Source organism: Hemibagrus wyckioides, linkage group LG21 (assembly GCF_019097595.1).
Source record: "Hemibagrus wyckioides isolate EC202008001 linkage group LG21, SWU_Hwy_1.0, whole genome shotgun sequence".
Taxonomy (NCBI): domain Eukaryota; kingdom Metazoa; phylum Chordata; class Actinopteri; order Siluriformes; family Bagridae; genus Hemibagrus; species Hemibagrus wyckioides.
The window spans coordinates 20,445,690-20,460,324 of NC_080730.1; the positions used below are offsets into that span (position 1 = coordinate 20,445,690).

At 37.4% G+C, this 14,635-nt stretch overlaps 1 protein-coding gene and 1 long non-coding RNA gene across 3 annotated transcripts in view; one reads left to right on the plus strand and one right to left on the minus strand.

The window, feature by feature from the left end:
- Positions 1–14,635, plus strand: part of LOC131342583 (uncharacterized) — a 125,205-nt gene that overhangs the window by 33,690 nt on the left and 76,880 nt on the right. Inside the window, exon 4 of one of the 2 annotated variants that reach the window (XR_009203050.1) lies at positions 13,973–14,055. The exons of the other annotated variant lie outside the window; for it this stretch is intronic. This is a non-coding gene — a long non-coding RNA (uncharacterized LOC131342583). The remainder of the gene's footprint in view (positions 1–13,972; positions 14,056–14,635) is intronic. 2 annotated transcript variants of the gene reach the window in all.
- LOC131342571 (myosin heavy chain, fast skeletal muscle-like) lies at positions 729–11,850 on the minus strand. The gene is made up of 40 exons (XM_058373630.1): positions 11,758–11,850; positions 11,335–11,547; positions 11,089–11,232; positions 10,837–10,993; positions 10,638–10,665; positions 10,040–10,151; positions 9,868–9,960; positions 9,711–9,774; positions 9,366–9,464; positions 9,172–9,275; positions 8,951–9,089; positions 8,749–8,867; positions 8,503–8,652; positions 8,249–8,419; positions 7,761–8,067; positions 7,566–7,633; positions 7,209–7,296; positions 6,962–7,079; positions 6,730–6,853; positions 6,399–6,535; positions 6,037–6,292; positions 5,713–5,955; positions 5,250–5,426; positions 5,005–5,150; positions 4,820–4,910; positions 4,348–4,737; positions 4,142–4,268; positions 3,944–4,062; positions 3,624–3,820; positions 3,345–3,528; positions 3,082–3,247; positions 2,852–2,976; positions 2,396–2,704; positions 2,114–2,317; positions 1,885–2,010; positions 1,637–1,807; positions 1,454–1,558; positions 1,286–1,381; positions 1,045–1,176; positions 729–881 (listed from the first exon to the last, which is right to left on the minus strand). The coding sequence occupies exons 2-40, from the start codon at positions 11,533–11,535 to the stop codon at positions 861–863; spliced, it is 5,808 nt and encodes a 1,935-aa protein (XP_058229613.1). The 5' UTR covers positions 11,536–11,547; positions 11,758–11,850; the 3' UTR covers positions 729–860.

A 14,635-nucleotide genomic window follows, 5' to 3' on the forward strand; every position in this document is an offset into this window, starting at 1 on the left:
GCTTATTTTTATATCTTATTTTTGACAGTTGTCATTAAAAAGGCATGAAAGGGCATGATGTCAATAAGGTGAGCAGACATTTTTCATTTGTGTTCCATGTTGATATCCCTGTTTGTAGCTATGCGCCTCAATACATTTATATACCCAAAAAGATAACATCTTTGCATTTTTAATTTTTCTAATTTTTAAATTTGCTGTTTAATTATCAGTTATTAGTAATAATTAGATAAATGTAATGCTTTGAAAAACACATCTCTTTAATACTTCTGAAAGACAGAGTTATGTAGTATCATGTACTTAAGCAGCACGTTCCACTATTGTGAAAGACATCAGGATCTGCTGATGTGAAATAAGATTTGCATTTTTTAAAAATCCCCATAGGAGGAAATTCAAGACCATGTTTGAGCATATTACTGAAAAAATATTCACATCATCAGTACATCTAAATATATAGATTATACCAAAACAGTTGAGCTAATATTCATATTTGTGACATGTGACAAGAAATATCACTTGTTGGTATCCCATAGTTTCACTCTTATCTTTAAATCAAGTTATTAATTTATTATAATGCTAAAGCTTTAATTCTGATCTTATCACATTAAAGAACACTAAGTACTCACTACTGTCTCTCGTTTGATTGACCAGTAACCTTTTTTATATTCACAAGAGATCTGATTTGTCACAAGTCAAAAACATCGCTGATAATAATGATTTGATCACCAGGTGAAAAGGGAAAAAAATGCAAGGATGTGTAGCTCTGCTTTGGTTTTATTTAACTGAATGTATGCATGAACATTTTACAAGAATTGCATATTATATGAACGCTTGTTGATGTTGCATGTTGTCAGTCTATATTTTTATTCAGCCATCTCCTTGCCCTAGAATAGATATAAACATTATTAATAAAAACAATTTTTTTTTGTTGGAAAGTTCAAAAGGACTTTTACATGTACCTCAGAGAGTTAATATTTCTTGTTCACAGTCTTGAATGATAGTTATTTAAATCTAACTGGAATATTTTCTCTATTAAATATTCTGTACCTTTCCAATATCTCTGCTTTTGGCTCTCAGCTTGTTGACCTGGGATTCGGCAATGTCGGCACGCTCCTGAGCCTCTTCCATCTCATGTTGCACTTTCCTGTACCTGGACAGGTGAGTGTTGGCCTGCTCCTCCTGTGACAGGGAAACATATACAAGTTCATGTATACAATCTATCATTTCAGGCTAGCAAGGCATCCTTATGTACAAGTTAATGTTGTAATTTGTATAAAAGGAAGCTTACAGATTCCTCAGCCTGCCTCTTGTAGGCCTTCACTTTCAGCTGCAGTTTGTCCACAAGGTCCTGCAGTCTGTTAACGTTCTTTTTGTCCTCCTCAGTCTAAAAAGATCAGTTTTAAATTAGATTTTATTTTACTTGTATGGGCCTATATGTTTTAGGTTCACGTTGTACCTGGTAGGTGAGCTCCTTCACTCGTCTTTCATATTTGCGTACTCCTTTAAGAGATTCAGCACTACGTCTTTGTTCAACTTCAACTTCAGACTCCAGCTCACGCACCTAGAGGAAAATTCATATTAAAATCTCCCCTTCTAAGATATGACTGCTAATTTTTTTATTTTGGCAATATAGACATACCCGAGCCTCCAGTTTCTGGAGCTGCTTCTTTCCACCTTTCATGGCAAGACTCTCAGCTTCATCTAGACGATGCTGCAGATCTTTTACTGTAATCTCGAGGTTCTTCTTCATTCTCTCAAGGTGAGCACTGGTGTCCTGCTCTTTCTTCAGCTCTTCAGCCATCATGGCAGCCTAGTGTACGGGTCATTTCATGGTTTTAGTTTTTAAGTAATTGTCAGTGATCAAAATCTGTGCAGTTGAACACTCACATCTGTGATGGCCTTCTTAGCCTTCTCTTCAGCATTCCTTGCCTCCTGAACGGTATCTTCCACCTCACCTTGTATTTGAACCAGGTCAGCCTCAAGCTTCTTCTTGGTATTGATTAGACTGGTATTCTGTTTCAATGAAAGGTACTCAGTAAAGACAGTTGTACATTGTAATTTATCAAGCAGGTTGAAATGAACAGCAAAGTTCATGCACAGTTCTGCAGCACCTAACCTGAGAGTGCAGCAGTGTTACACGCTCACTGGCATCAACCAGCTCCTGTTCAGCCACTTTGCGGCCTCTCTCTGTTTGCTCCAGTGCAACTCTCAGTTCCTCAATTTCTGCCAACATCAGATTATTCCTACGCTCTACCATGGCCACCTGCTCCTTCATTTCCTCTTGTCCTCTGACAGCGTCGTCAAGGTGCAGTTGGGCATCCTGATGTTAAAGGAATCGTTGTAAATTTACGTAACATGACAAGATACATAACATTTATCTATAGAAGTATGAAGCAACCTTGAGCTGTCCTTGGACATTCCTGAGTTGTTTCTGGGCCTCTGCAGCCTGGCGATTGGCATGGCTCAACTGAATCTCCATTTCATTGAGATCTCCCTCCATCTTCTTTTTGACCCTCAAAGCATCATTTCTGCTCCTGATCTCAGAGTCCAGAGTGGTCTGCATGGACTCAATCACCCTCTGGCTGTTTCTCTTGATCTGCTCAATCTCCTCATCCTTCTCAGCCAGTTTCCTGTCAATCTCACTTTTCACTTGTGTGAGCTCCAGTTGAATACGAAGGATCTTGGATTCCTCATGCTCAAGTGCGCCCTGGAGGATTGTGTGAAAATATATATATTTATAGGATATATATAGGATTGGATTGGATATTTGTTAAAATTCATTTGGTTACAACCAATAGCATCTTTTGCTGAACTGATGAGGAGTTTTTTTTAAGGAGTTCATGTGCAGTCTTACCTCAGCTTCCTCGAGAGCAGTCTGGATTTCTGATTTCTCAGTTTCCACTAGCTTCTTGGTCTTCTCCAATTCATGAATAGTCTTTCCGGTCTCTCCAATTTGTTCAGTCAGGTCAGAGATCTCCTCTGTGGGGAAGAATATTAACTCAAATTTGCTTAATTTAATGGATTTCATCGATTTTAATTGATTTCATTTAATTGAAAAAGTTTAATTATATTTGGGTAGCATACGCTGCAGATTCTTGTTCTCTCTCTTCAGGGTCTCGAGATGGTCAAGCGCTTCCTCATATGAGTTCTTCATCTTAAACAGTTCAGTGCTGAGAGAGCGAGCCTCTTTCTGAGCTCCCTCCAGTTCAGCCTGACCTTCTTCATACTTCTGTTTCCATTCTGCCAAGACCTGAAAACCGGGGAAATAAATTAGCATAGTTTTATGCATGGCAATACATTGTGCTGATGTATATTTTAATATACTTTTCTTGTGAAAAATTTTTGACCTTATCAAAGTTCCTCTGCTTTTTGTCGAGGTTGGCTGCTAATGCATTGGCTCTCTCAACATCAATCATGAGGTCCTCCACTTCATTTAGCAATCTCTGCTTGGTCTTCTCCAGAGAAGCACACTTGGAGTTCACAGCTTCAATTGATTCCTCTGCCTCTTGTAGACGCTGAGCAAGCTTTTTCCTGAGGAGATATATAGGTGTGTGTATGTAATTGTATGAATGTATGTATGTATGTATAGAACAAACAGAGTTCCCTAATTTCTCATTTAATTTTACTTGGCTTCCTCGAGCTCCTCGGTACGCTGGATTGCATCTGTCTCATATTTTGTTCTCCACTGAGCCACCTCACTGTTGGCCTTGGACATTCCACGCTGAAGCTCAGCCTTGGCCTCCTGCTCTTCCTCATATTGCTCTCTGAGCAGATCACAGTCATGACGGGCTGATTGGACAGCATGAGCCAGGGCGTTCTTGGCCTACAGTGGAATGTTTAAAAGTGCACCTTTTAGTAGGGTGCTCCTTGGATATATACATTGTCTGTATATATATGTATATGTAAAAAGTTCTTAGACTTGTATTTATTTCTAGACATCTTTTACCTTGACCTCCTCCTCGATTTGCCTTTTAAGTTCCTCAATCTGCTGTGTGTAAGCTTGTTTTCCTCTGGTCATCTGAGACACAAGTGCTTCCTTCTCCTCTAGTTGACGGCTAAATTCACCTTAAATGTGAGAGGAAAAATTGATTAAAATTTTTTTTTACATGTAATTACAGAATTTTGTGGTAGTTATTTAATTTACCATTCTCAGCTTGTAGACGGGCTTTATGCGCACTAATATCATTCAGTTGACGAACGTGTTCATCATTCTTAGCCTTGAGTTCACTCAGCTGGTCCTCTAGGGTGCGGCACATCTTTTCTAGGTTAGCCTGCAAAGAGCAACACGTATATAATACAGATATTTGCATGACTCGGACATGCCCTTTTCTGTCTGTGACTGTCAAATACCTTTGATTTTGCCACAGCCTCCATGTTACTGGAGAGATCATCTATCTCCATTTTGTATTCACTCTTTTCCTTCTCCAGCTTCTGCTTGACACGCTGAAGGTTGTCGATCTGTTCTCCAAGCTCAGCAACACTGTCAGCTTGTTTCTTGCGGAGGGCAGCAGCCGTGGCTTCATGCTGCAGAGTGGACTCTTCCAGATCGCGACGCAGTTTCTGGAACTCGGCCTCACGCTTCTTGTTCATCTCGATCTGAACAGAAGTGGCACCTCCAGCTTCCTCGAGCCTCTCGCTGATCTCCTCAAGTTCCCTGGAGAGATCAGCTCTCTGCTTCTCAACTTTAGCACGAGCTGCACGCTCAGCCTCAATTTCTTCCTCCAGCTCTTCAATGCGAGCCTGAAATTTCGTTTTTCATACCTTAGACATTCTAATTTTCCATTTCAAGCCACAATTTAACTATTTCTCTCAGAAGTAGTACCTGGAGCTCTTTTATTTTCTTCTGAAGCTGGGCACCCAGTGACTGTTCATCTTCAATCTTGCTCAGAAGTTGACTTATTTCGAAGTCCTTCCTATGTGGCAAAATGACAAATGATGCAGTTACATTTTGTATTTAATGATTTTAATGCAGTTACACTTTTATTTGCATCATGAATTGTGGTGTACTTCTTGATCTTCTCATCAGACTGCTGCTTGTCATTCTCCAGGTCCATTATGGACTCTTGGGCCAGTTTCAAGTCTCCTTCAAGCTTTCTTTTGGCTCTCTCAAGGTCCATACGCAGCTTCTTCTCTTGTTCCAATGAACCTTCAAGCTAGATGTTGTAGAGATTAGTTTAATTTATATGTTAAAACACCTGAGCTATAGCTGCTATATTGTTGTTCATTATCTTAAATATTGTTAGGATATTTACATCATCGACTTGTTGCTCAAGCTTGGTCTTTGATTTGGTCAGAGTGTTGACTTTGTCTTCCTCTGCCTGGAGATCATCCAGAGTCTGCTGGTGTGCCTCTTGGAGGGCTTTCTTCTCCTTAGTGAGCTTGGCAATGCCCTCATCTAGAGATGCCATTTCCTCAGTGAGGTTCTTGACCTGTTCAAAAGAATTTTATTTATGTGTATCACTAGACATATACCTTGTGAAATTTGTTACATAATATTTGTATTTTTCTACACCTGTATAGTGTGAGGATATGCACTCTACAATTTCTAGTTGAAAAGTGTTCAAGTTACTATTTGTTCACTTGTCACTTGTCCACTCAGATCCATAACAGTGTAAATGATTTCACTTTAGTCACGGTCTGGATTTAGTAGCTGAATCTAGTATGTTTCATATGGTGTATAGCCTCTATTAATTTACAGTGCATTGCAACACAAACCTTGTTCTCAGTGGCATGTTTCTCCTTTTCCACTTTGGCCAAGGTGAGCTCCAGGTCATCAATGTCCTTCTTCAGCTCAGAGCACTCATCCTCCAGTTTCCTCTTCTTGGCAGTCAGCTCGGCATTGATTTCCTCCTCATCCTCAAGTCTCTCATTTGACTCTTTGAGTTTAGCCTCAAGTTGGATCTTGCTCTTGATGAGCCCCTCACACCTTTCCTCTGCATCTGAAAGGTTCTCGGTTTCCTGTCAATTCAAATGGTTTGATGGAAGGTATTTTTTTTATTTGCAAGATCTTTTGAGACATACTGTTTTTGAGCTACTTACAGCTGCTACTTGGAGTTGCAGGTCATTTTTCTCCTGTAGCAGAGACACCATCTTCTCCTCAAGCTCCTTTTTCTTGGCGAGTGCCTTTGCCAGATCCTCCTTCATTTTCTCATAGTTCTCCTTCATGGCAGCCATTTCCTTCTCAGTCTCTGCACTCTTGAGAAGAGGCTTGATCTTGAAGTACAGCTTCATCCATGGCCAGTGTTTCACATTCATGAATGAGCGGATGTTGTATTGGATGCTATAGATGGATTCCCTGAAATTTGCGTTTATATGTGTGTTTATTAATGTGTGTAGAATTTGCATTCAGATGAAATCGTATGTGGAATTTCGTTCTTTCATTTTAATGAAATGGAATATACCTCCTCTCCATCATCTTGACAAACTCCCTCCTCATGAGGTAGCCACGGCACAAAGCCTGAGTCATGGTTACTAGATTTGCTAGTTTTTCATCTCGCATCTCCTCTAGAGTACCCAACAGACCGGCTTTGAAGAACACCTATCATGATTACATATGGAAATATAAAACTATATAGATCATTCACATTTTTAAAAATCATGCAACAAAACTATTAGTTTTCTGTCAAAGTTTTAAACTGTAATGAATAGTAAATATGATCCTGTGAAAATCCTGTCCTGAAGTCTTCATTATTGTCATATAGCCTGTTTATGAAAATCAGATTTCATGGGTACCTTGGTGTGTCCAAACTTATACTGGGTGTGGTCAACATCAATAGAGCCCAAGAGTTTCTCTGAAGCTTTCTTGTTGTCAATGAATTGGCCTTCTGGGATGACACTGGCATTCAGGACTTTATATCTGTTTTGAAATAGTTATATTGTACAGATGATGAAGGAATTAATTTTTATTTCGGTCCGGTCCATAATAAAATTACAATTGTTGAAATGCCCTGACAAAATAAATGACCTTTGCTTGAAGTCACCATAGAGGATCCTGCTGGGGAATCCCTTTCTGCAGATTCTGATACCCTCCAGCACACCATTACACCTCAACTGGTGGATGACCAGGAAGTTCTCCATCAGACCTAGGATGTTCAGTGTCATGGTACAATATTAGTAACAGGTCTTGTGGTCAGAGACATTTGTAGGTATGTGGTATTTATATATATAAAAATGAAAAAATAATTAAAATGTAAGAAAATAAGAATATCCACCTGGAGTCTTGCTCTCATTAGGAATCAAACAACGCACGAAGTGAGGGTGAGTGCTCCTTAAGTTGGTCATCAGTTTGCCCAAGTTCTCCTGTGAGTTTTACATGTAGCAGATTAGCAACAACAACAATAATAATAATGACCATAATAATAGCTTGTACACAACTTCACACAATTTTAATGTTACAGATGTTTCTTAAAATGTCAACATGAATTGCGAGAATGAGTTTAGCTGGCAATTAATATTTTTGAAGCTGAATAATGAATAGAATTGAATAATGAAATCTATAAAATGAGGAATCTGCAAGTGGAATGTATTTACTGTGCATTTTACCATGGTTTCTGTTAAATTGTTCTCACCCTGAACAGAGCAGACACGGTCTGGAAGGAACCACCCTTCTTCTTGCCTTTCTTTCCACCACTTTCAGCTGTTGCCAAATTAAAATAATTTATTGTTTTTCTTATCTTGCAAGATATCTTGTCCACTAGTATAATGGATATTAAAGACTTATTTTACAATTATTATTAATGTATTTGATTTGTAGTGATTTTTACCATCAGCACCAGCGTGGGCTACATAAAGAAGACATAACAGTTTGTTTGCTGATTTCTGGTACAGCTGCACAACAGAGTCGTTCAGTGGATCCTTGTTCTTGTCCAACCAGCCATTGATATTGTAGTCCACAGTGCCGGCATAGTGCACCAGGGAGAAGTGGGCCTCAGCTTTGCCTTTGGTAGGCTTTGGCTTTTGGAAGCAGGCACATTTTCCAAGGTGCTGGTCATGAAGCTTGTTCTTGAAGGACATGTCTGTGGCTTTGGGGAACATGCACTCCTCTTCAAGGATGGAGAAGATGCCCATTGGCTGTTGGTGAAGATTATTTATCAATGATTACTGCAATATTAGTGGTGAAAGTATTACTACTTATTAGTGGTAATAATACATATTAGTAGTAATAATTATTATTATGATTGATGTATGACACTGCAATATAATTTTTTTTATTAATGACATTGATTGTTTCATTGACACCTCAATAACTTACCTTTTCAATAAGCTCAATGCAGGCAGCCAAGTCCATACCAAAGTCAATGAACACCCACTCAATGCCTTCTTTCTTGTACTCCTCTTGTTCCAGCACGAACATGTGGTGGTTGAAAAACTGTTGCAGTTTCTCATTTGTGAAGTTAATGCAGAGCTGCTCCAAGCTGTTGAACTGAGTAAATCAGTACATTAAACACTGCTAAAGTATTGCAAACAACAGTGGAATATGCATCATAGAGAATTAGAAATATTTACATCAAAGATCTCAAATCCAGCGATGTCCAGCACACCAATGAAGAACTGTCTTTGTTGCTTTGTGTCCAGCATCTCATTAATACGGATGACCATCCACAAGAACATTTTCTCATAGACAGATTTGCAGAGGGCAGAGACGGCATTGTTCACCTGGAGATATTACACATGGAGCTTTCATTCCTTTGCGCATAATTTGCGCAAAAAAGTCCTCATTCTGTCTTTTTATGCTGAATAACGATGCATTACCTGAGGTACAGTCTGGCCTTTGGTCACAAACTCATTCCCGACTTTGACTCTGGGGTAGCACAAAGCTTTCAGCATGTCAGCTGAGTTCAGGCCCAGAAGGTAGGCGATTTTATCAGCAACTGAAGTCAAAGCAGCCACGTTATTGATTAATAATTCAGGTTACTTGTTTTGAATAATTTTTTTGAATAGTTTTTCCATGTACCCTCAGTGCCGTCAGGCTCAGCCTGCTCCTCCCTCTGCTTTTGCTTGAACTTCATGTTTCCATGATGCAGCACAGCACCGGTCAGCTTGTAGATGTTAATTTTCTCATCAGCGGTGAAACCAAGGATGTCAATGGCCGTCTGTGTGGTGAAAAGAAGTGAACATTTATATATAAAAGTCATATGTTTACCATGGTCACACGTTTAAGAAAATTGTGCTCACATCTGTGGCAATGAACTCTTCCACATCATTGATGCTCTTGACTGTGACTTCACCCTGACTGATCATAGGGTAGTCAAAGGGGTTGGTGGTGATGAGCAGTGCCTCTGTAGTAAAAAATGTAAATCAGTCTGTTTACCTGGTATTATAGTTAATGTAAAAAAGAGTCATTGCAACAACACTTGACGCTTTCTTACCAAGCAGCTCTGGTTTGTGTCCAGTCATGAGCTGGTAGAAAATGTGATAGCTTCTCTCAGCAGACAGCTGGAACGTGACTCTTGACTTTTCCAGCAGATCTGTTGATGCATTAGTATTAATTTTCATTACAAGGTACTGTATGCTCACCTTGCTATTCAGGCAATGTACTTCAAATGGGTAAACATTTAAATATTTATGTGGAATGAATATTGTGGCATTTTTGTAACAGTCTTTTATCATGGATGCTCAGTCTGAAAGTAATACATTAATTTTCTGATTAACATATGGAGCTAAATTCATATATGCAACTGCATTATACAACATCTCTTTTTGTCACAACTTACAGGTTTCAATATCAGCTGATGCCAGCTTGCCAGTTTGCCCAAAGTGAATTCTGATAAATTTACCCTGAAAGTTCAAATGTAGTAAGAATTATGTACTTCTGTGTGATTTTGAAAGTATTCTTTGAAATTTAGATTTTTTAAAAATCTGTTCACTTACAAAACGAGAGGAGTTGTCATTTCTCACGGTTTTGGCATTACCATAAGCTTCCAGCAGGGGGTTGGCTGCAATAATTTGGTCTTCCAGCGACCCCTACAAACAGTAGCACATATATTTGACAGGGATCTGAGCACACAATGTTACATGCGTACACAATGACCTTTTTACTTACCTGCATTTTTCCAGGAGTAGGCTCTGCCTTCTTTTGGCCAGTCATTGCGATGATTGCAAAGTACTGAATGACACGTTTGGTGTTCACAGTCTTTCCTGCACCAGATTCTCCACTGAGGGAAGAAAGAATATACAAATGGAGTTTTTGTATGTTTGTAAGTCATGTTGCAATTAAATTCTGCTTTCTGGCATTTCTTTTTCTCATACAGTGCATCAACATCAGTGACCAGTTTTTTACGCAGTTGCTATTTTTTTACTATCTTATTGCATAATACTATCCTATTTATCTGCATGTGTTATTTAATATTGCACTCTCTCGCCACTACCATGGGTTGTGAGCAGGTTAACATGCTGGTCAGCCAGGGACCTCACAGAAGATAAAAGCTTTTACTTCTCTATAAATATCTACACTATATTTGAGGTTAATTATTCTTTATTTGGACCCTGTTCATTGGGCTATATGTTTGACACCATTGCTCTAGTGCCTTTAGCAGCATGGTCTAAAGAAATTTGAGGGATTGTTTTGAACATACACTACTTGTGCTAATTTGTTAAAGAATAATGCGTATGTAAAAGAATGTTTGTATTAATGTACTTACGTGATCAAGATGGACTGATTTTCACGATCTAAAACAATGAGAATTAACATAGTATTAACATGGTATAATTCACATCTCTGATTAATCAGATTTTCAGTTCATTGTCAAATTTAATTTTGTTCACATGCTGAATTATATTAATTGACATGTTAATATTAATACTATGTGAATGCTAAATACTATTTAGACAATTTTGTACCAGTGAGCATGAACTGATAGGCGTTATCAGAGATGGAGAAGATGTGAGGTGGGGCTTCAACTCTTTTTTTGCCTCTGTAACCAACCACAACTACTGCATCATACACTGGGAGCCACTTGTAGGGGTTCACAGTGACGCAGAACAACCCAGAGTAGGTCTGAAGGAAAGTCAAATTGAATTTTCATTTATTTGTTCATCATTTATATATTCAGAACAATCTCTTATGGATTTTATACTTTAAGTGATTCTTACGTAGATCATCCATGCTGCATAACGCTCTTTGAGGTTATACAGCACAGCAGGTTCACTGAGGTGGGTCATCATGGCCATGTCCTCAATTTTGTCGAACTTTGGAGGATTCATTGGGAAGATTTCATCTTCCTTAACTGTGACAGACTATAAAATAACAGAGATAAAACACATTATAATGGTTTGTCATGTTGAGCATTGTACTAGGTTCCAGACGCTGTTAGATGTGGCAGTTTTCTTTTCACTTACTTTTCCACCCTCAGTATCTACAGTGGCTTTGCCACCCTCTTTACTCTTCAGTGTACCCTTGAGGTACATCTCAGCAGCATCGGTCACATAGACTGCTGTTTTGGCATCAAAAGGTTTGTTCTGAGCCTCAATCCTTTCCCTTTCCGGCTTCCGGAGGTAGACGGCCGCCGGGCCGAAACATTCCATCTCACCATCTCCCATGGTGGCAGTTTACTGTGGAGTGAAACCATAATTCAGATAAGCATGCTCACTTGAGGTACTGACTGATGCCTTTATACATACAAAACAATAGTATAATAAATATATGTTTTAATTACATTTTGAAATTAAACTTAATTTTATTTATATTTTAATTAAACATTGCCAACTTTCAGAAGAATCCTTAATATGATTCTGATGTACATGAAATTTGCTTTGACTTACCTTAGCTGATTACCAATCTAAAAATTAAGGGCAGAACAGGACTGGTGTTCGATGGATACTGTAAAATGTAAGAGAGTTTAGAGGGTGTCTAATAATTAAATCCAAATTAAATACATTAGCAACATTTTCAAAGAACTATAAAAACAGATTTTTGAAATTCTGGTTAATATTAATGTATAAGGCAAACATATAACACAATCCCTCACCTTTGCAGGGTGCTTGAGGTAGCCTCAGTCCTTGAAGGACAGTCTTATATAGTGATATTTATGTTCACTCAGCAGAAACAAACAGCCAAGTTTGGTCATGGATACAGCCATGATGTAGTCCTTCCCTAAGTGGACATCAAGTGTGATGTGTGTTTGTGTATCATATTATATTATGAAATATTAGTCTTCTGAGGAAGGGCTATTGCGTGGCCTGGTTTCTTAAATTGAAATCTGTAAATCTATAAAAGCATTATTTTTCTTTCACTGTATTAGATTTTGATTAGATCAGTTAATACATACTATATTGGTTTGGATATTCAGGTTAGTCTGTACAGTTAAAAAATTTTAATACTTGATGTTTTGAATGATCGATGTGATGGGCGTTTGTGGGCCACTTTCATGTCCAAGTAGATTCTTCAGGCACTTTTATTTTTAAGGTTTGAATGCTATTCTGTGTTAAAATAATTCTGAGATCACTAGAATAGTATGCTTTTTAATGATTTTGGCACTGAAGAAAGCCATGATCAGGATTATCACTGGTGTTCTGTTGCAGGGACACAACAGTCTTTTCATGTTATAAATATTTTTTATAAGACTTAAGCATCAGTCCTCTAAGGAAGTTGGCAATATCATGTGTCCTTTATAAACTGCCAGAAAGATTCAATTCCATGTTCCAGGTCTAAAAACAGAAGCAAAATGATACTTTATAAGACTTTCCACTTACTTACTCTATGCTGCCCAAAGATGCAGAAATTTAGCGGTATTTGTACAATTACAGATATGCCAACAAAGAGAAAAAATGAAACATTCATTTGTTCATCTTTACTAATTGCTCTATCTTTATCTATCCCAGGAGCATTAGAGCCGTGGCTGTAAAATACTCTGTATGGACTCCTAGATTTACTCCTGAGTCACTATTTTTGAGAGTAGAATAATGAATACACAGAAATCCTAAGATCTTCTCCCAATACCATATTCTAACATCTAGTATTAAATGAAAGTTAATACATCCTTGGCAGATAATAACAGCAATTAAAGTTCAGAGGTTGTTGCCTGTGATAAACTGGATCCATAAATGTAATTTCTGAAACCCTATCTTAGCATAACCTTCTTATTAGGATTTAATGCAGATATAGAAACCATATCAGCTGTGGTCTCAGGACTCAAGAATTTTAGGCCCCTTCTGAAGAGTGTATAAAAGAGTTTAGCCAGTCTCCGTAAAACTTCCCCAGATGCTCTCTGGCGGTCTCTGAGTAAGTGCTTGTTGTCTTCAAATTGACCTCGGTTTTGGTAAATTCAGTGTAATCTGGGGATTTCAGTTTCAGAGTAACAGCTTGTAGTTTTATGGTCCTATGCCCTTATGGTCAGTTAAATTATCTCACTGTGCATGGTTTATACCACTTTTATAGCACACTGGCTAATGTTGTTGCCTTTGTCACAATTGCATTTGATAATTGTTCATTTTTATTCATTATTTGTATTAATTTATTTTGGTAAAACTATATTTTAAAAACTGTAAACATAAATATTTTAAACATGTAAATGTACCTACATTTATATATATGAAAATAAAATTTCTGGGTTTTTTTTTTTTTTTTTTTTTTTTAAATAAATGGAGCGGCTAGTTTATAAGATTTTGATTTTTAATATTGAAATACTGGTGTGTAGAGATCATTGGATGGCAGTTTTGTAACTGAAATGTTTTCCTGATGACTCGGTGGGTTAGAAATGACAATCCTAAATGCCTGTGTTAATATTTACTTGCATGAAAGTCCTCTGCTCCACACTGCAGCTGTGGCATCACACAGTATTAACCTTGTTTATTTTTAGAGTCAAGCAGTGAATACAAGTCCTTCTCTGTTCTTGTTAGGCATCGTTGCTTCAGTGTGGGTATGAAATTTAAAAGTTGTAGTTGTAATTGCATGCTTCTGTGAAAACTCATCAGTAGGAAGCTTTATAATGTAATTTTTATTGCATTTATATTGTGCCTCATCTTTTTATCATTCTAGCTCTTGGTTCTGAATATTGATGCAATACTCAGCATCATCTCTTTAACTGATTCCAACATCCACCTTTTCTGCTCCCTCAAAAGGTATGTGCTAACATTTTTCCTCTTATAAAATGTAGTCTAACTGTTAATTTTCTTAAGTTGTATAATTCACTTAATTTTAAATGCTTTGCACAACATGGCAGTTTGCATCTGTTTATCTACATTTCTAAAGTACTGTGTAGAGAAACTTTGGTTTAAAAAGGTTTAATGTATTGATTTTAAAAGATTGTTTATTAATTATATAATATAATAATTTCAGTAGTATACCACTTGTGTATATATTTATGTTTATTGATCATGTTTGTGATACCTTTCCATTTTAGTTCTCTTCAAATATTTGATATTAATTTTAATTTAAATAAAATATTAACTTAAAATAAGCTTCTATTGAATGTTAATTCTGTGATCAGAAAATCACATACATTGTCATAGAGCTGAATGTGTTATAACTCCATTTAAGAATCAAGTCCTTTCTCTGTGTAACAAATAACTCTGGAGACAAGATGAAAGGTAGTAATGATAAAAAACAAATCATGGGTGTTGGATAGAAATTGTGAATTCGTTATCATATGATATTATAATGTTGAAAAGTAAATCAGTGGGGTCATTAGGATCATTTTTC